The 22192-nt window shown below is 52.3% G+C and overlaps 1 protein-coding gene across 1 annotated transcript in view; it reads right to left on the minus strand.

Annotated features, from left to right (window-relative positions):
• fbxw7 (F-box and WD repeat domain containing 7) overlaps positions 1–20667 on the minus strand; it is a 45110-nt gene extending 24443 nt beyond the window's left edge. The window contains exon 1 of the mRNA XM_072707620.1: positions 20310–20667. Coding sequence (XP_072563721.1) covers positions 20310–20507 — 198 coding nt within the window. The 5' untranslated portion in view covers positions 20508–20667. The remainder of the gene's footprint in view (positions 1–20309) is intronic.
• Positions 20668–22192: the final 1525 nt, after the last annotated feature.

Here is a 22192-nt window from a genome sequence, read left to right on the forward strand (position 1 = left end):
GCCCTAAAATGGAGCAGAACCCTACCTGCCTCCTGGTGGGGTCCAGTTCCACCTGCCCCCATGAATACCCAGAGACCACCCCCCCAGGCTACAAGCTGCACCCTTATGAAATATGGGAAATATGGGAAACCTGGGAGCACCCCCCCCCCCCCCTCCTCAAACCGGTCTGCATTAATTCCATCCAATCAGGTGCATCGTCGCATCGCGGCCTAACCTTTCCCGCGGCGTTCAGAGGGGAGCTGCCATCTTTCCGGCGACGGTCGCATACGCATCCTCCCACGGCTATCCCGTAAAAATAGCTCGTAATTATAGCCTCGGCCCTCCACTAACAATAAGCGAGGCACGCATTTCTGGGAACGTCGAGGCGAGGAATCCTACGGGGCCTTCCTCTCCGGACGGGATCGCGATCTCCCGAAACACTCCGACGACTCCTGCTGACGATTCATAGCGTTGTCGCGGCGACTTCCTGCCGGACGTTTCCATGGAGACCTTGGAATGTTTGCAATGCCTAGGTGACCCTTCTTGATCTCCAGAGGAAGGACGGGGTACCACAGACAATCGGGCTTTAAAAGATCAAACGATATTACATAAAAAGCACGCCATAACCGTTTCTGCAGTTAAGTGTTTTCCCCCGATGAGACAAGAGGATGATAAATTACTTGGATTGGGGGGGGCGGGGGGGATTGAAGTATAGGCTAATATGTAAGTATAAGCTAATATGTAGGGAACGGGGGGGTGTCATGGAGAGGCACCCAGCAGGTGGACAAGAATTCTCTGCCTCATGGAGGACCAGGCCAAAGCAGTTGATCGCAGTCTGTCACTCCCATCAGTGTCTCTGCCCTTGTTTAACCTTCCTGTGGTTCTCATCGGGCATGGCTCTTTGGCCTGACAGACCGCGTGCCCCCTGGCGTTCTCCGGATCATTCTGTGACCATTCTCAGGCCGACGCGGTTAGAGTGGGTGTGACGGTGACAGAGAGCAGTGCTTGTGAGCTCTGTGTGTGTGTGTGAAGCTATAAAGCTGTGAGGCAGATTTCACACATGTGCACGCATGCACACACGCACACACACACACACACACACACGCACACACACACACACGCGCACACACACCCCCGTCCGTGTGACAGCACACTTCCAAAGTTGACTCGGCATCACCGGAACGCCCCGCCCGTTAGATCTGCGTCCCCTGAGAGCCAGGGCCGCGTTCCCCTTCTGCCTTGGTTGCCCCATCACCCTCCGCGTACAACGCTCATCTCCGCCACACACTTCAAACGTCACCAAGCGTGCCCCATCGCGGGGCCCGCTCCAAACATGGCGCTGCGTCAGGTGACCCGGACCTTGGATGGAGACGGGGTCTGAAGGAACCTCCCCACCCCCCTCTGCACCAGAGATAAGAGCCACATCACAGAGCAAAGCCATACCCATAATGCACTGACCTTTCACTGCAGCAGCCCTCCCCCATGCCAAATTCCAGGTATCGATGAGAGACTAGGACAGGTAGGGGGGCAGAAGAGATCCGGGTCCCCTCTCCCTGTCTCCATAGGACAGCATTAATATCAACTCCTTCTGCATTACTAAGGCAGGCAATACGCCAGGCATTTACTACACACTGGTTCGGGGTGGTGGTGAAAGTTAAGTGTTCATGTATACTTAAGGAGCAGGAGGATCTGCACACGACCTCTCACCCTCTAAATGGCGGCCCCCCGGGACGCTGCGGTTAGACACCCGCTATTTCACTGGAGAGTGCCCTGCTCTCTCTCCCCTGTAATCCCATCATGAGGAAACCAAAAGAAGAACCAGGCATGGGGGGGGAGGAGGTGGTTTTCTTCATTGCTTTAACAGGCCCCCTAGGTCCTTCAGTGCGACGGACATCGCATCATCTGATAGGCCGTTGCTATGAGACACTGTCTTCTTAAGCGTCAGTCTCGGGGGGGAAAAGAAAGCAAGAAAGATAAAAGAGACCTCAAGATGAGCCCAAGAACGCCGCAACGAGCCAGATTCGCTTGGCGGACGGGGACCGTCGCTTCCTGGCCCGTCTCCATCGTGTGGGGAGGGGGGGGGGGGGACTGACCCCACCCTGCCCACCCGTGAAACGGGAGCCCGGACTTCCTGCATCCGCGATCGACGGCACAATATAGCATTGTCTGTTCGTGATGAAGAGCTCGCAGATGACGGCTCGCTATTGTGCCGTTCCGGAGAGTTCCGGGGTGCTATCTTGAAGGGCTCCCGTCCTTTGTCGGTGCGTCTTTAGTGAAATGTCAGCCTTTTGAAGGGCCGCACCCCTGGAGTCTCTCCGTCGCACACACTGAGTGTCACTGTCTGCCTCTGAAGCCACCACACCCCACCCCCCCCTACACAAGGGGCGCTGGAGCAGGGAGGGGGACTGGGAGCCTCTGGGGCTCACCCCAGATTTCTAAAATTCAGCACCAGTGGGGAAGAAGCTCTATTGCCCATCATAGATGTTAGCCTGACCAGAGCAAAGAGAGACCAAAAACGATGGGCTCATTCCCAGCCTACAGTAAGTGGACACAAACAACTGAGGGAGGGGGCACAACAGAGATGAGCGGGCACAACCTCGTCCCTCATTCCTTCAACTGAGCCAGCAGCATGTTCCAACAGGGCTCTGGATCTCCAGAGATACTCCAAGTCAAAGATCATCGGGGCGTTGGAAGGAGCTCGCGTTGGCCAGCCGTGAGCCAGGTTACCGTGGTTTTCCCAAAAAGAGCCAATGTGGGGCGGGGGGATGTCTTTTAGAGAGGTATGGGGGTGGTGCCCTCAGCACTCCAGAAAAACACACAGGCCCTTTACAAAAAAAGATAAAATGGGCCAAATTATCCCACAGAGTGCCACAGATCGACAGCAAGCGGATTTTACTGAAAACGCTACACCGTTTCAGTCCGGCAGTTAAAGTGACGCCTCGTCTCCGCTTAACGGGAGATGTGGGAATGGGTGCAGAAAGTCCGAGAGGGAGGGGGGCCCACCATAACGACCTTGGGGGGGGGGGGGGGGGGGGGGGGGATAGTGGTAGACCACAGGTGAGGCCATTAGCATGGCCTTCGAAGGAGAGGCTAGGTGTGTATTTGGATCAAGGGTAGCAGGGGGGTTTAAGGCCCCTGTTGGGACCCTAACCTCAGATTGTGGAACAAGATTGGGGGGATGGGGGGGGGGGGGTGAGAAGGAGGAGGAGCATGATTCAGTAAGTATAGCGGTAACCCAGTGAACCAGACACATAGGCGTGGTGTGACAGCTACAGAGCCCATCTGCCCTGGGGGGGTACTGGGAGCCAGCTGTATGGAAATGAGCAAGGGCCAGCTGAAACGGGCGCCTCTGTGCCCCCACCCCCACTCCTATCTGTGCTTTGCTGCACCAACTTGGCTGATTAGCCATTCAGGAAGCGCACAAGGCAGACGGCACGCCCCTCCCACCCCAAGGCCAGCCACGCCCCCGGACACCGTCGCCGAGCCGCCAGACATCTGGCTCTCCCGCGGGGTGTGCGGCCGCACACAAAAGCAGGGTGGGGTGGGGGTACAGCTCCTGCATCTTCCCCAGACAACCCAATGTCAGCGTCCGCTTCCTGGGGCACCGACAGCTCCACATCCCCAAACTGTCCCCGGTGAAAAGATTCTGGCCCGAATACTCGGTTCTGCCTGACGTTGGCTCTTTTTGACCTGGACTGCAAGTCCTGGGGGGGGGGGGGGGGGGGGGGGCGGCATGGCAGGGGAAGAGGGCTGGTGGATCAGCCTCTCAGAAAACTTCAAAGGCCAGGCCCCGACAACGAGAGCCTGCACAAAACCCCTGCCTCCGTCTCCGCCATGTGCGTGTAGTTGCCAGGCAACAGCCTAGCGGCTGGCTGGACTCTGGGCAGCGGTAGACGGCTGCCGGGCTGGGCCCCCCTCCCAGGTCGCTCGGTGCGGCCGAAGGTCTCACCAGTCACAGCTCAGTTGAGGGCTCTTCATCTATTTAGAACATTTTGCCTAAAAACCAGCGAGAAGCTGGCAGTAAGAACCGGGATATGTTTACCCCCTGCATGCCGCAAGGCAAGTGACTCCCATGGACGTTTGGGAGCCATGGCCGCAGGCCCCCCCCCCCACTTTGTCAGGCCCACCATCTGTCTCCGATTCGGCCCGCCATGACGCGTGGTAATTGCTTTTCAGGGGCCCAGGAGCGTGCATTGATTGGATGGCGCCCAATGGCACTCACACACACACACACACACACACACACACACACCTTCTCCCTGTAATTAGCGGGGAGAGGAGGGTATGGAACAAGACCCCCCCCCCCCCCGCCGAGCCAAAAGCCCGGCTCTCAAACCCCCCCCCCCGGTTTTTGAGAGACGGGGCTTCCTGTCATGGTGTGGCTGTGGGCGGAGTCTCAAAGCAAACAGCACCAGTACTACAATCTCCCTCACAAGGGAATAGTCTGGCTGGGGGGTCGGGGGGGGGGGTCGTCAATAATTTTCAAGGACACACAGACTATTCATACCAAGGTTACTTGTTCAAGTCCCATGAGGAAAGGTGGGTGTTCTTAACCTAAACTGGTTATTACACTCACAGCTGAACCGATCCACTCTTGGCTGACGCTCTTTCAAACCCGTGCTCCGCCATCTTGATTTGACTACCCATTTTTAGAAAAAATGTCACCATGATAAAGCTTGGGCCCTAGTCCCTGCCGTTACCAGGCATTTTGCAGTGCGGTCCTCTGGAGGACACTCTGAACCCCCGTTTTAATTAAAACGCACCCTAATCTCTAGCCCTTTAATGCAGAAACTCCTCTCTGAAGTTCCAAACAGATTAATTAGTTCCTTTTAGACACTGAGGGAGTTGCTTTGTGTTAGTCCCCAGCTGTGATACTACCCACAACAAATACACACACACAAACATTTGTGGGGGGGGGGGGGGGGGGGGGGCAGAGGGGGTACCTCTTCCTGCGCAGCAGATGGTAATATCAGCTATTGTATTTTACCTTTTAAGCCGCACAAACAAAATGCCTATAACACTGAATTCATCGTCAGAAATAATTAGAAACCAGAAGATACTTTGGAACTTGGAAGGTGACTGGGGCTCGTTCCACAACCTCTGATTTCCTTTAACGTTGAATTCCCTGAGACGTTAATTCACACGTCACGCGTTACTGATCACCTCTATGCCTGCTGTGTCTCCTGGGGGGTGGGGAGGGGGTCCATCGACTCACAGGCTCCACAAATTACGCTTCCTAACATAGCGAAACCAGGCAGCCCGCAATCAGCTGAGTCACTCTGGGTGTGATTCCCCTACGCATACACACGGCTTCAGAGTCTCAGATCCGTCAGCCAGACAGGCACTGAGACCCACAGTGGGGTGTGGGCGTCACCAACTCTCCACTCTGCTGCTCAGCTGCGCGGCTGGGCTGTCAGCTCCGCAGTGAACCGTTGCGCATCGCTGTCAGAGGCCAAGTCGCTCTGCCCTGACGGACCGCGTCAGTCTCCACTGGACACGTCGCACTGGGCACTACTAGGCCCCGCCCCCAACTGCCGGCAGGCACGCTCCAAGCTGGGTGGGAGCCTCTGAGGAAGCAGGAGTCATGAATCCAGCTTCCACATGTCCCTGCTAGGATGGGATGACCGGGTGTGGTTACCCCGCCCGCTACATTCGAGAGTCAGCGACTCGGCTCCTGTCATTGAACCTTGACCCCCCCACCTCGCGCCGAACCAAACATCAGGGCACAGGTAGTCCACTTCTTCAGCACCACACAGAACTTGCTGGAACTAATGGGAAGGTGTGGGGGAGGGTCTAGCATCCCATTATAAAAGGCAGCTTCATTAAAGACTAATCATGCTAAAGAGCTCAGAGGAGCGGTTAAGCGTTGGGCGTGAGGGGCCGTTAATGAACCCCCACCTGCAGGCCGGTGGCATCTGCAAATCCGCCCACCCCCACAAACACATTGATCTCACTATCCCACATGCTTCCTGAGCAAAACAAACATTAACAAAGGTACTCTATCCATCACAATAAACCGATCAGGGGAGGGACTCCATCCTCACCTACCCATCTGACAGCGTGAGACCATGTGACAGGATGAGGCTCAGCGCTAAACCCTAGTGAGCGATATCATTCCCTTTATTAATAGCCCATAATAAGTCATCATCCCCATTTATCTATGGCCCCTTTAAAATGGATCCCTACCCCTCCCTGGCCCTGTCAGGCATTTATCGACGCGCCAGGAAGTTCTTCAGAAGTTCAGCGGAGAGCCAGAAAGATCAGGAGAAGGAGACGGCCGAGAATGACAGAGAGGGGGCGCCAAGCCAGAGAGCTCGCGAGAGAGCGAGACAGTCGGAAAGAGAGCGCGAGAGAGCGAGACAGTCGGAAAGAGAGCGCGAGAGAGCAGGCTCGTGGGTACCTTCCAGCCGTATGTGTCTGCCTGCTTTCAGGATGCAGGGTATTGCATGGTCGAAGGATTACCCAGCATGCACTCTACCCAAAAACCACCATCCCCCAGTACAGCATGGGTTCCAGCTTCCAGCTTGGTCTCTCCATGTTAATGATGGGAGAAGGGAATAGCTGGCAGGGTCCGATTCTCAGAATCGGTGTGGGTCAGCGTGATCATGGGGGACGAGTCATCCGTGATAATGGATGCAGGAAACAAACGGAGAGCAGGCTGGACACCGTATTCGTCACCACGGCCATTTCCAGCTGATATTCACTGCACCCAAGACTCATCATTCAAAGACCCCAAAGGAAAACCTAACGGACCCAGATGTAAAGGGGCAATGCTCTACATCTATCCAGATGTGCCCAGATTGTAGCTTCAGAGTATCAGCGGTACCCGGTGACCATCTCTGTTCTGCGTCGAGGTCTGAGACACTCCTATCCATAACGTCAGAAAGTCTGCCAGTGTAAGTATCACAATGTTCTACGTTCAGCGGTACAGCATAATCACGTTGGCTGATTTTTAAGTCATTACCACTAAATGTGCAGAGATCCCAGGGTGTTTAAGAGTCTATTACACGGCATGTTACACACGCACAACACAAGCAAAGCCAACTGTTGATATTAAGCAGCGGAATAAACATCTTGTAGCGCGAGGTGGCAACATTTGCCGTTATCAATCATCTATTGGTCACGTCGTTGTGGAGAACATCTGGATGCTTTACACATGTGGACTTCATTTAGGAGACTCAGAAGAAGAGCGCCAAGGTAAGGAAGCGCTAGGGTGATATATTGTGGAATGCAGGAAGATGAAAGTTCCTCAGAAAAGGTTACGGTAAGGCTGCCGCTCCCATCGTGGAGGCCACACACTGGAGCAGGAGGACGGTGAATGTCACTCTCCACTGGGAAGACAGAAAGCGGTCTATCAGGCCCCATCAACCAAAAGCGTGATGTTCCTAATGAACCTACAAGGTCCCCGTCACAAACAGAGAGGAAGACTGAACGAAGGTCTCCCTCACATCCAACAAAGGCAGAATCAGCACTGGGATTGGGAGGCTGTGCAGGGGAAGAGTGGACCTCATTGAAGCGGAACTGTTCAACGCCAATGATCCGCCGGAGACCCAAAGCTGGGGGCAGCAAGGGACGGTGGCAGCTCGTGGCATAGGGATGTGGGGTATCTTGGTGCAGATACCCCAAACGGATGCAGATAAACTCATCAGCAGACATGCACTCAGATGAACAGATATATGGGCACAAAGGGGCAGACTGTGAGACCTCAAGGTGGAACTGCACACCTGGGTGACTCACCATACATATGATCCACATGTGTGCCTTTTAACACCTCTGGGCTGGTTTTCTGAACAGTGAACCTGAAAATGTGGTAAAACCTCAGAGCTTTCAAAAGCCAAACACTTAATACAGCTTTTCATCAGAGTCCATTAGGGGCGGGGTTTGATGTGTTTTTTTTTTTTTAAATGGAGTGCGTATTATGGTCTTCATTGGAGCTGAGTGTTGGGACGGAGTGAACCTGACCTCCGGTTCGACAGACCGCACCTCACCGGAGCAAGACTAAGCGACAGGAGGCACCGTTGCGAAAGGCTATAATGCAAGGTGCCGCCCCTCTGGGAGTTTGCAGCAAACCTCCCCCCCCCCCCCCCCCCCCAAGCATCAGTACCGGGGAAAGGTGGGGGTTGGGAGCACACCCCTAAGATCGCTCCTCTCTTTCATCAGGCGCGCGCGCACACACACACACACACTTCAGTAGCTTTCACCCGCGGCTCAGCAGTATAGGGGGAAACTGCAGCAGATAAATCCATAGGACCGGAAGCCACCACTGCAAAGATGACAGATCAAGGAGGGGCTTTAGGGAGACCCCCCCCCCCCCCCTCCCATCCAAGGCTACTGACATCATCTCCCTCGTCAATGAGATGCGCTGGTGACCGCAATACCCATCCACATTCAGTGTGGGAACGCTGCAGTAACCTGACACCGTGATCTCCAAAGAGGCCACGCGTTTCACGGCACTGCACAATGAACTGCCAGTGGTGGTGGCTTCACAGGCGCAGCTTACATGCCCAGGGCATCGGCTCACATTAGTGCCCGCTTCAGGTTGGTGGGCTGCCAGCAGTGAGTGCCGCACCCACAAGGCTCCCATTGCCCTGCCTTTGAGGAGTGAAGTTGGGGGGGGGGGGGGTGTTGCAGGATAGCGCTAGCTGCAGTCTGACCATCACGCTGAAGGGCTCATCCTCCGAGAAAGGAACATGATTACTCTACGCAGATCTGCTCACTGGAACGGCGTGAGGAGGCAGCTGGTTGAGCGAGGACACTCCACAGCACCTTGGTGCCAGGCTGATCGCTCTGCTTACCGTTGTCATAACAACCAGTGGACTCTCAAGGCTGCTCCTCCCGCCATGGACAGTCGCATGTGCGCACGTAATGGATAGACACTCTTCTCTTAGTCGACATCGGATGAGAAAGCCGCGGGGCTCACGAGGAACCAGCCGGGGTCCCGTGGACGTCCCTTGTCTTGCCGAAGTTAATACTGAGGCATTTGCGTGTCAATTGAGGCAAATCCACTATCAAAAGGCAGGTGCTGCTGATTGTGTAAACGCCGGGTGAGAAGAAGGGGGGAGGCAACAAGCAAACAACTGAATGAGTTACCCAGCTGGGTTCCAACCTTCAGCCACGAGCTTGAGAGGTGTAATATTGTTAGCCTGCCTGGTGCCTTACATTCCAGTCGAGCTTGTGCTGCCCCCTGGTGTTCAAACACTGCCACAGCTACTAGGATGTCTAACTCTGAAGGTTAAGTTATTAATATGGCTGTTTTTTCCTGTGCCCAAGATAAACGGACACGTCGGCTCGGTTACCGAGTATCTGACATCGTGACATGGACGAATGGTGTCACCGCGGTGATGACAACAGGCCAGTCAAGCCATCAGCAGACTGGTGTTGGAGCCACAGGCCCTGGGAGACCTTCTCTTTGTGACGCTGGAAACAAGTGCTTGTTTTTGTGTGTGCAGGACGCAAGATTGCAGGTTTGCACACCACAGGAACACCTGAACTGCACTTTAGCCCCAACTCACCCCACTCCATCACGACCAGAAAGCAAATACACCACTGTCTCTGGCTTACTAAAAAAGGCCCAGTCACGATGTCATCTGTCCCGCCCACAGAGCCCATTGCAATTTACCTCTTCAACCCACTTCTCATCCTGATGAAAGCAAGATTGCTACTCAGACTCACTAAACGGATTTCAGACATCAAGCAAGGAATAACGCAAGTATGCAAGAAATAAAGCATCCGATATTGTGACATGGGTCATTCATCTTTTACATAAAAAAAAATCAGGAATTAGAAGCAATATAAGTCAGTGAGATATAGAACACAGACGTGGTAATGACATTTCGGATGTGGACTTCCTTAATTAACGTAGTTCAAGATAATAATCCTTGACTGCGCTCCCGGTGCCTGACTGCGGAGCATTTAAGCAGCTAGCCTGAACAGGTGACCAAAAATCAGGGGCAAACCCATGGGACAAATCCCACCTGACGTATAGCAAGTAAAGCACTAGAAATGCAGAGCCTTCACTTCCATTCTCGATAAAAGCCCCTATTGGGAACGGGAGAACCGTCATACAGCATTGGGTTGAATGTGTCCATCACGGGGAGTCATGAGTATGGATGTGGACATTATGTGGGGATCTAAACAGGGGCGATTATACAGGGATACATGGATACGTGGTTGGGGGCATTAACTGCGCAGGGCCTGCCTGGGAGCTATAACCGCCTGTCATCTCGTTCCAACTCTGGACCCTAATCCCTTGACGTACACCGAGATCCTCAGGGGACATCATACCATTAACACCATAAATATAATCAGACCAGCACAGCCCAAAACTTGATCGCACGTACCCAGGTCACCTGGCATCTGGGCATGGAGTGCTTCTGACACACACGTCCGGGCTCAGAGGCACCAAGGTGTGGCCTCGTCAACCCGGGTCGGGAGACAGGGTGTCTTACAGGAATTCCTGCAAGGGCACACGGGGTCAGATCGGCCAGATCATGTATGCCCCTCGGGTTAAGAGGGGCACCTGGCAGACTGGACTGTCCGGACCCAACGGCGACCCGCCTGGCTGTCACCCACGGCTGCTGGATCGACTAACCCTGACGACTTTCCAGAAACATGGAGTGGCCAAGCATGCATTCATCATGTCCGCAGATCACCCCGGAAAATAGATGCAAGAAGTCCGACCAATGAGAAGTGCAGTCCTCTCCCAGTAGCAATGCTAGTATGTCTTGCTGCCAGCTGCAGCTCGATTACTGAGCAAAGGCATTTTGACACGGGCATTTTAACTATAAGCTGAGGGGTTAAACAGTGTCCCTGTCACACAGGAGTTTATGGGAATTGGTCGCATGATCCCATGAATCAAAGTGAAGGACACTAATAGCACTGAAGTGGGCTGATTCACACTGAAACCTCTAGCCCATGAAACGGTGCAGGATGGTTGATGGGACCATTTTCTATGTTATGGCCAGCTTTCCATCCTGCTCAAGCTCAATTGGGCTCCTTGTAACACAGTGCCTTGGAATCATCTTGTTAAAAAATGCATACAAAGGTTGCTCTTCTTGCTTATAAGGGTGTGTCTTGCCGCAATTAGCGCACACTAGGTTTCAAGTCAGTACCAACTGAGCCCTGGTGTCAATCATGGGCAGAGTCCATTTCTGTGTAGTTCAAATACCACCAGCGAGGCAGCTTTCTCTATGAAAGTCTCTTTACTGGGCCCTCCCATCGACATCTACATACAGAACAAACAAAGTAACTAGAAATCAAGACTAAAAGAGCAAAGTTCAGGCATCCAAGTCAACAACTTTTGAGGGGGTCGGTTTCTTCACAAACACCACCCACAAAATTAAACTCCAGCTATGATTCCCAAAATGGGAAGAGTACAGTGAGAGGGACCAACCGGCCAGGACACGAGTGCCCACCTTTGATGCAAGTGCTGGAATTCCCCCTACACCCATTCCGGACAGAAAGAGTGCAAGCCAGGTTTCCTGGATGTGGGAATGCCACGTCTGCCTTAAGCAGGATGGGTTGAAATCGATGTTAACGAAGGGAGGCTCTGTGACAGACTGACAACGGCTGGCCAGGGCATATAACCGCCTGCCAGGGAACACTCAATCCATTTGACTGACTAAACTCTCATGGGGTTTAATCGAAAATTACTGCAGGGGTAAACACACTCGGGCATCATTAAGTGGCAGTGAGGGTTTGGGGGGGGGACAAGCTTCTTCAGGAGAGCCGCCAGCTCAGCCGTTACTGACATAGCACCAGTGTCGGGAAGGTGGATGGCTTGGTTCTGGATCACGTGTCTTTCACTCAAAAATCAATTCTATGCAAAATTAGTGTGCGCAGTACCAGTCAAAGCCCATGTTGCACCCTAGGCAAACTTCACTGCCGATGCCCCTCACCCAAGACAAGGTGAAATTGGCTTGCTAAGTCAGTGCCCTAGGTAGCCATCTATGTTACCTAATACAAGCAGGGTCTGCAATTCAGAAACCATCATTCTAACCTTCAGTAACAGTCAGCAATATAGGCAGTTATTAAACCTCCCAGTGCTAGTTAGGCAAGATTCTCACACTGATGAAGAACTTCGACAACCTGGATCACCGTGTTCTCAAGATACCTTTGCAGAATTTCCCAAATCGGGTCTATTTAAATCGAATCCTCAAGGATAGTCAACTAAACCGACCTGACAATGGACATCAAATTTGCTGGCATCTGCTGCTCAAATCTAAATAAACAAGAACCAAATACATGTCATAATCATTCATCTTCGACCCACATCTTAGCCCAAGGTTATCAACACCAGTGTTTAGCAGGCGAAGGACATTCAGCTCCAATGGAGGGACGCTTTACAGGAGCCTGATGACTTTGAGAAGTGCTTGCAGGGCACTTGATCAGTTGTGTAAACACATCCATGACTCAGCAAACTTGGTGACCACAGGGAGCTCAGAAATCAGCCAGAATGTTCAATATCTGTAGCACTTGTGATCCTTAGCAGACACACACACAATATACAACAAACACCCCGCTCCCCCCCCCCACTCACCCCAAAGGAAATCAAGGCGCCCCAGAGTCTCGGTCCTGCCCAGTTGACGTTGTGGGCTGATTGCAGCCTCTGACTCAATCGGCCATCCACGCTTCACAGGCCTCTGGCCGCTAACACTTTTGGACTTTTCTTGGGGTGGGGGGGTTGGGGGGCGGGGGGAGTGGGTTGTGGGGATAGGAGTATTCCAACTAGAAAGATACACAGGATCTGCAGTGAAGAACAAGTTTGGAAATGAGGATTTTTGAACATGTAGGCACTAAGTAATATATGTAGTGTGTATTTTCATACACGTTTCTCGCATTTTGGGTATGGGAGGGCAACTGTTTCTGCCTCACCCTTTGCTCAGAGTCCCCACCTTAACACAAGGCTGATCATGCTCTGAGGAAGCTGGGAGGAAGGTGAAAGCCTGTGCTCCAGATACAAGTTCATTTTGCTTCAGTCCCAAGCTCAAGTGGCGGGAATGCTAATGACAAGTTGCTGAGTAAGGGCCGAGCGTCGACACAGGAAGCCCTTGCGTGCTTTTTCGAACGCACCCTCAGCTTTGATGGATGGGGTGTGTAACTCTAAGGGCAGGACAAGGAGCAGGTAGGGAGGTCAGACGGCAAAAAGTGGTGAGTCAAGACTAGGGTTGCAAAGGGCTGGAAAATTTCTGGAAATTTTCCTGAAACTTTCCGTTCCATGGGAAGTTAAGCTGGGGAATTTTGGAAATATTCCACATTAGAAACTTTCCATGGGAATTAACGGGAAAGTATGGGAATTAACAAGAATATTCCTAGAATTTTGCAACCCTAGTCAAGACCTGTCCACGGTGGAGGAGAAACCAGAATGGTCCAGAAAGTCCGAGTATCCTTGATATCGGCCACCACTAAAGGCCCCTCGGGACTGTGCTCTGATCAGCAGAATAAAGGTCCGGTTTGTCTCTGACCAACAAAGCGAAGCAGTCCACCGTCTGCTTGGTTCAAATAAGATGCTAATATTAATCTTCAAGGGGAGATTTGTAGTTGACCTGTCTTGCCGTAGACTAACACTCAGGAAGGGAGGGGATGCATGACTTGCATTATGAAAGGAAATTGTGCTGTGGAAGAGGTATACCAGATACAACACACACACACACACACACACCCACTTCCCAGACCAGCAGTTTAAAATACAGACACAGCTGGGGCTGGCTTGTTTTGGAACACATTTACACCTCTCCGCACCACACCCAAATATGCCGTGAACGGGAGACTGACACTGCACGTGTTACCACTACAGCAGCAGGTGGGTAATCACGCAGAAGCAGCATAAATTTAGACGTGGGAAGCTGCAGACTTCTGCATCCACCCAGGCATGTACGATGTTCTGTTCTGTCCCCCTGCTTTAATGCGAGTAAAACAAGCAAGCAAAAGATCAATGTTCTCCAGGAGCGCCTCTCCACCAAGCTAGAAGCTGTCTTAGCTAATGCCAGGTCCCATGACTGCTGGTAAATCACAGGAAGGCGGGAGGGCGACCCCTCCTGGTATGGCTCCATGGCAGCACCAGCAGGACCACACACAGTGAGGGGGGCCTCTTGGTCTTATGTTGGGATTAAGCAAACCATGCAGACTGCCGCATCAATTACCGGTATCCCAGCAATGGCCCTGGACACTGATGACCCAATTACCGGGTGATGTGCCAGAGGAATCGCAGGGACGCAGGCTGGGGGGGGGGGCATGTTTCTAACATCGGAAAGGGGAGGGGGAGGAATACAAGACAACGTTTAGCAGCTGAAATGTCCAGCCTGGCTCACAGCCCAGAGCGCCATAGTGGGGGGTAATTTTGAAAAGGGGGGTGCTTTAGATAACTCAATAACTCAGCTTTTTGGCAGTAATGGAACAGGAGAAAACTGCTTTTTTTTTTTTTACAGCATGGAGACCTTCATTAAACAGGGCCAAGGTATCCAAAACCTGCTGGGGCTAATGGGAGCAGCACCAAGGCCGACGCTAGATGCTACTATTAGCCGAGAGCAGGCAGAGGCAGCCTGGCCCGGCCTCGCCCTTGCTCCCTAAAAGGCAAGGCACGGGCTGCTGAGGCAGGGTAACGGACAGAGCTGCGACAGACTAAGAGGGCGGGGGTGTGTGTGCATGTTTTCCAGCAAACAGTCACCATTTTCATGCTGACAAAGGAACAGAAGCCCTTGGTATCTGATTAGAGCGATCAGTCAACAGTCAGTGAAGAGCCTTTGACCTCTGACCTATGACTTTCACTCTATCCAACCCCAAGTACCCAGATGGCCCTTGACTGACACATGAAGCCAAAAGGCAGAGAGTGCCAGACTGACGATGTGTAAACCTGGCATTTTTCTAAAATAGCTATTGACAGAACATGGAAAATTCCATTTTCTTCACATAATCAGGATTCATGCCATTTAAACTACACTAATCCAGTTCAGCAGAGGCCGGCTAGAGTCCTTATTTCCAATAGAGCACAGGAATAATGCTCCAGATCGCTCCTAATCTCACCAGCAACCCATCGGTCTTCCCGGAGCTGCGGCCGACCCAAATGAAAAGGGAGGCGAAAGTCAATTTAACGAAGGAGAGCAGAACCAGCTGAGAAGCCGAAGGCTCTGCTGGGCCCCAGGATCGGAGTGGACCAGAATAGCTTGCCCCGGATGCCTCGCCGGCGTTATTTGGAGCCCAAGGGCAACGGGACCCGAGCAAAGCAAAGTGGAGGGGGGGTACAGCCAAGCTCAGCTGCCTGGGTACTTGGGTCACATGGGGGTTGAGGAGGCTGCCGTTAGGGCCCAGCCGCAGGGAGGGGTGCCACACCTAGCGGCATGCATCTGCAACCAAAAGGTAGGGAGAAGTCAGATAGTTCCTGAACTACATCATCCTGGAACCAACTCAGTCCAGTTCTACATGTGATGGTCCTTTTCCCTAAAGGTCTCCTGCCCTTAGAAGGGGGGGCGGGGGCCACTGAGCATTAGCATCTCAGCCTGCCTGAACCCTCACAAGCTCCTGGCTCAGCCTGATGGAGGGACTCTCTTTTCCTCTCAGGCCATAAGCAAAGTCCCAACAGAAGCTCCACAGATCTGAATGGAGGGGTGGGGGGGGGGGGGGGGGGCAAGCAGTACTTCTGTAGAGCAGGTGAAGGGGCGCCACTGGGAATTCTGAATAAACTGCAACAGGAACTTGTGAAAGTAACACACTGATAAAGTATTATGCACCCTTATCAGAGTCCCCCCTATGTCTATATGGATAGCTGTAGCTTTTTTTAAGCGCCCCTCCATGATTGCTCAACATGGAACAGGTCGTCCTTGCATCATGTTCCTGTGCCCCAGCTCTGGTTAATCTGCAGTGGGGCCTCCAGCCCCACGGCGGCCAGTCAGACACAAGACCCAATGCAACTCCTTGAGACCTGCTATGAGGTTCCTATTATGGGAAGGGGGGGGGGGGAGTGGATTCTGGAACTTTCCGCAACGTGACAAACGAGGACCCAAGAGCAGGCGTCTCAAGGGAGTGTTTCTCCTTAAAGTAAATAAGGAGCTGTGCAGAGCCGCGAAGAGTCAGAAACGCCACAGAGCTGGGAATGCAGGCCACTCTACACCTCATAGAATCCAGGGGTTTATGGCGTATCGAATTTCTCAAACCCCTTCAGAAATTCAACGCCTTCTGCCCCCCATTTTACTGCCGAGTCTCCCACGCTTCGAAGTGAAGGGCTGCGGTCTCGACTGGCCTGCTTCAGATGTTTTCTGATACTCATCTATATGGAAACCACAACAAGCCTTTAACACATGACTGGATAAAACCGGGGATTTGAGGGAGTCTAGATCTGTGAAGCATTTGTTTTGCTCAAATACCATGGGGAGGCAGTGGGGCTTTCATATCGCAGTTTCCTACTGGCCAGAAACCCATTAGAGTTACAGAGGCTACCACACTTACAGCCTACACCGAGACTGATTAGCTTAATGGATGGGAAGCCCCCATCTAAGACCTGGATACAGACCTCGTGTGACCTCATGGCCGGGGGTCACCAGCAGTTTTCGTGCACGCAGGAGCTGCTATTCTCGGAGAATAAAAGCGGCAGGGGACTGAAGGTGAAGGTTATCGGGGGATTTACGAATCGAAACGCGGGCTATTTGCGTGACTCTCGGGCCTCCCGGCCAGCGGCAAGTCAACAGCCAGGTGACATGGGGCATTCGCATTAAAAATAGGGCGGTCCCTTTTATCCAAACCTCCTGGAAATGGAGGACGAGGTGTAAGGTGAGAAGTTGTTTTTGAAATGCGATCGAAGGAGACGCATGACTGAGAGCTGCAAAATCGACCCCCTCCCCGAAGCTACAGGGGCTGCAGCCATGGGCCAGAACTTGCCGGCAATGTCCTCTAAAGTGCTACCCCAATGCCTCCCTGCCATCACCGTCCCAACTGGTTCACTCCATGGCTTCCTATGCCCAACACACTGTACTACTAATGCACGACAATACAACTAAAAACAAGAGAGCCTTGTGCGGGGCAGGTGCCCTTTCAACGCGTCAACAGCAGAAAGCTTTTAAGGGTGTGAAGATGGATTCTGAGTTGCTGTGACCCCTACCTCCCCCCCATCCCTCCCACAGGCCACAGAAAGACAGGAAAGTTCAGTAGACAACCTTTCAGGTGGACAGAGACTCAACCCTGGTCTAAATGTTGGTCTGGATTAATTTACCCAATGGCATGGTCTAGAGGGAGGAAGGGGAACACAATCGGACCTCTCTAATGACTCTCCATGCACCCAACACTTTCTGATAACCATCTCCACAGCAGCTGGACCTCCATTCGAGCCTGAGAAATGGTAAGTGCTCTTTCCCGACACATTTTAATTGGAAACCCAATCTCCATCCTGACTATTTATATCAGGGCCCTCAGCATGCCATTGAGATAAGTTTTCAACTGATCAAAAGTTTGAGGAATTTTCAGGACTCTGACAGATTCTCTCTGTAGTTATCAGATGCAGGCCACGTAATGCAAAGCGATTTGAATTAAGCTTTAAACAGGAGAAGAATCACCAGTGAAAAATTTGCCTGGGTGACAGAACCCCATATAAAATCACTTTGGGGTCTGGGCTGAAACATACCCAGAAGCCATACTGGACTCAGAAAGCTTCAAAAACCAATGACTACCCAGCTATCCACATGTAGGGATAGGTGCTCAGTTATACATAAAGGCTGACTGGCAGCAACTGGGGGCTGGATTTCCAGTTTTTATACCAGGCTTTTCTGCTCTACACCAAGATCGACCCCGAACGATGCCTGATATCAGCATTTCCGTGCTCCCAGAGTCAGCCTCCCTCAAGGAGCTTCATATGGGGTACACTAACATGAGAGTTGAGATGAAAGTGGAAAAACAATATGAAATACCCAGTATCAGAGTCTCGTCATGGCATCTTGCTGAACGGTTTGGTCCACAGACAAACGATCGAGCCTAACGAGCCATCCAGTTACAATTAGGTCAGTAGTAACAGCTTTTAATGACTTGACACTAACTTTCAGAAGACAGAATCATCACATTCCACGACTGATTGGTGGTTGGGGTTGGGTCACCTCAGCACATGATCCCCGAGGTTAATACTGCTTATCTCTCCAATGTCACCCTATGCATTCTTTTCCAGGGCGCGGCGGGACAGTTGGAGAGGAACTCCACCTGCTCCGAGCAGCAGCCCCGCTGGACAGCTGGCCTTTGGCCACAAGGTCCTGCCTCCACCTTCCACAGCCCGGCCGTCGATACGTGTTAGCCGTCTGAACTGCACCACAGAGCAGAGAAACCACCATAAATTCTGCAGTCGCGGCGATATGAACTGGCAGCCCGGAAGTTATGTTCGATCACTCACTGGCAATCTTCAGCAAGTCACCAAGCTCTCTCAGATACAGCCTCTAATTAGCCCTTCTGAGTTGGCTTGCTATTACCAGGCAAGAGACGTCTGTTTGCATTAGAACTGGTGATATGGGCATCTGTGGAGGTACCAGCAGATCTCTGGAGGACAAGGCCTCAGACACAGTTCAAATTAAGGCCCAAATGCTGGAATGGAAAAATAAAATAATGCGAAGACAGATAAGAAAAAAAAATAGCTAAGGATAAATGGGGAATCTGTTCCAAAAAAATCCTACTTGAAACATCATGCTATTTGATCATCAGTGTGTGCCAATAACAACCAATGACAGAATGCCCAGTTAAAGGGACCTGAAACACTAGGACCATCCTGGGCAGTGTCAGACATTTCTAGAAGGCTAATTTTATATCATGGCAATGATTGACAGCTAGCAAACATAATTTGTGACACACAGCAAAGCTGCGCCACGTCACACTGCTGGGGGGTGACAACTATAAAAGGGAAGAAAGCATCCTAACAATATTCAGGCAGCCTTCTGCGATGGAAGGTCACGCCCATGCAGCTTCCACCAGCTACCACAGCAAACTTATGGGCGGGGTGAGCAAGCAGCAGCAGGTCTCAGAAAGGAAAACGAAAATCAACTGACTGCTTTCACGTTCGGCCATGATGGGGCAGGCAGATTCACCATTTTCCGTGCTTTTAAATGTTACATTTAAGATCGGACGCAAGGTGGCCACCTGCCTTTTGTCGGCAGTATGACACTTATTTGGCACAGCACTCGTTTGCAAGGCATTGTCCTAAAAAAAGCCCGAATCGTCAAGCAGCCCCGCAGCCCAGTAAGGCTCGCTCTTATTGGCCAGCAGCTGCATTGGAATCAGTATTGATACGTCACAGACCACGTTGCTCCACGGGACTATAAATAGGTACGCCACGAAGAGTCTTTTTAAGGTCAAACGCCAGGTCCCGAGGGCGGCTGGGTGGGGCTCGGAAAGTGGCGACCGGGGCGGTGAGCTCATCGGTGCGGAGCGGTGGTTACCCGGAGTGTGGGACGAGGACCTCGGACTCAAACCCCTGGAGGTACTGCTCCTTGCAGCCAGTGCAGCGGATGTGTGTCAAAATCCACCAGGAGCTGAGTTATTCAGGAAAAGGCTGCAAGGTAACAGCTGCCCCCCTCGTACCTAGGGACGGGTCCTGCCCGAACATGTAAAGCACTCGGCCAGGAAACCCGAAGACAACACGGGCAATGACCCTTATATAGCAGCACACAGGCAGCACAGCCGTACGCATTTATAGCCAAGCATTTTACAGATCATTAAAAATCATGGCCTATAGTTACTAAAATTTTACAAGTTACGCTTGCAATAAGGTAATTTGCAGGCGCCGCATGAGTTAATTTATAACACCAGCGCAGATCGACTGCAAAAGCAACTCGGATAAAAGAGCTTGTCCTTCCTTCAGGTTGCGAAGCTCACGCACTTCATGCAGTCCCCCATTCAGAAACCCCAGCCATAATTCATCTTCACCTTGATTTACAGAGTATGCAAAACAAATAGATAAATCACACAACAGGCTTATATTAAGACACCAATAAATGCGAGACAACATGACGAGCATAAATCCAGAAGCCAGTCAAGGAGAGAATCTCCACCTCTCTGTCCACGGCACTAATCTGTCCATCTTAAGTAGTCAAGAACAGATATACAAGTCTGCCCGTGGGGAGGGCATGAAAACAGGAAAGAGGTTTTATTCTGGATTTGCAAAACAAAAGGGCCGAAGTGGGCCTGTGCGTCATCGCGGTCAGACGCGGCCAGCGAGCTGCCCGATAGGAGGAAAAAAGAGCTGCCTTCTGTCGACACCCGACGATAAACAAGCAGAGCTGATGGACCTCGACAGGGAGCCCGTCGCCTCGATTTAAAGACGAAACCGTGAGGCGCCGCCAAACCCGACGGCAAACCGGTGCAGGACTCACCCTGCGGCGGCAGAAGGGCAGCCCCTGCGCGATGATGTTGATGCTGAAGATCTTGAGCACTTTGTGCTGGGTTAGGGGCTCCTTGCTCTCCTCCTTGACATCTTCCAGCTCCGGGCCGGGGCCTGCCGGGGCCTTGAGGGCGCTCTTTTTCCGGGGGCCGGCCGTGGTGAAACCGGGGATGGGGCAATGCCGTAGCATTGCCACTCTGAGCTAGTGGGGCATACCCCAGAAGGGGACTCCTATTAGAGGGCTAGAGCCCTTGAGGCAAGCTGCTGTGGCGAGTCTGAGGGGCCCAACGTTGCTCTCCAACCGGATCCTTAAACGTCACTGTGAACCGCCGGAGCACTCTGAGTCCAGGCTGCAGCTGGTGCGCGCCCCTTTAAAGCACAGCCGACAAGCCGCGTCACGTGTCTGAAGCGGCTCCTCGTAGGAGCAGCTGGCACCGAGGGCTGCACATTCCACGTGGAATGTCACCCAGCCTAGGCTGGAATGTGCCGCGCAGTGCCAAAGGTGACACCGATAGCGCCCTCTTCTGGCGTCCCTCCTCCCCAACACCTCCAGAGGAACTTAAGCGGTGCCCCGCAAACTTAATCGCGGCGGAGCCGGGCAGCCACAGAAACGCTTCGCGGGATGTTGGCATTATGGGAGTCACCTTGGTTTTGCACTTTCAGAGCCGGGAGATGTATTTAGGGTTACTGCACGCAGCCATCCATCAGAGACAGGTGTCAGAATGCATGACCCGGCTGCATCTGCAAGGGGGGGCATCTTTAATCGTGTTTAGATGGCCAATACCCTCTCTCTCTCCCCCTTCCTTTTGGGACAGTACCTTGCCTGTGTCCTAAACGCTGATCAAGGCTGCTCTTAATATAGACAACCTATGGTGACAAGAAATAAAGTCCCCATGTTGGCAGGTACGTGTCATCTCTCTCGGAGGGTGACAGGAAATATATAGCACATTCCTGACATGCTTGGTATAGCAGACATAGCATGCGAGACCTGGAAATCCACAGAAATCTTCTACAGCTGCAGAACCTTCACTTAAAGATAAAAATATAAGGCAGCTGGGTGAGAAGGAAGCTCTTGAGTTGAAGATTCACCACGTTGACGCCGTGGACCAGACGAACCCACCCAAATGGGCCCTCGTCCTGGCCAGCAGCATCGGACCAGCAAAGCGGTCATGTGACCTGGAGCAAGCATCAGCCCAGACTGACAAACTGACCCCCACCTCCTCTATAACACACAATGGTCTGTGACCATCAGCTAAGAGCCCAAGTTTGTGTCTGAAATCGCACACTTACAGTGTCAGTATGTACTGATTTTCGTTAGAAGCGTACTGACTGTTAATGTAGTATGTACTGTACGTTTGCATGAGAACAGTATGCATGTACTCAGACACACTACAGACACTATCTTGCATTTTGCCGGACCTGAATGTGTACCAATGATATAGAAAAAGTCACATGTCCGTGGGCCCTTGAGCAAGGCCTTTAACCCCCAGCTCCAGGGGTGCCGCATGTTGGCTGACCCCTAAGTTATGGAGAGCAAGATGGGCTCGGCAAAGAGAAGCATTCCGATGTACCTATACTTGTGCAAATGGCAAATAAAGGATGCTTCTCACGAAATGTAGCATGTAATCACGGTACCATTCGCCTACTGCTCACCTCTCATACTACATTTTGGCTACTACACAGCAAACAAGTATGCAGTTCTGGACACAGCCCTAGTCACGTGTGACAGAAGTAGATCGCTCAGGTGGTATCACGACGTCTAAGAAAACCAAACAGCTCCGTGGCAACAGAGGGGAGGGGGAATGACAGTTCGGTGACTAGGTGGACAGCGGTTTATTAGAGCTCGAGACCGAACCAGTTTGAGTTCACACAGGA

Source organism: Paramormyrops kingsleyae, chromosome 25, assembly GCF_048594095.1.
Source record: "Paramormyrops kingsleyae isolate MSU_618 chromosome 25, PKINGS_0.4, whole genome shotgun sequence".
NCBI lineage: Eukaryota > Metazoa > Chordata > Actinopteri > Osteoglossiformes > Mormyridae > Paramormyrops > Paramormyrops kingsleyae.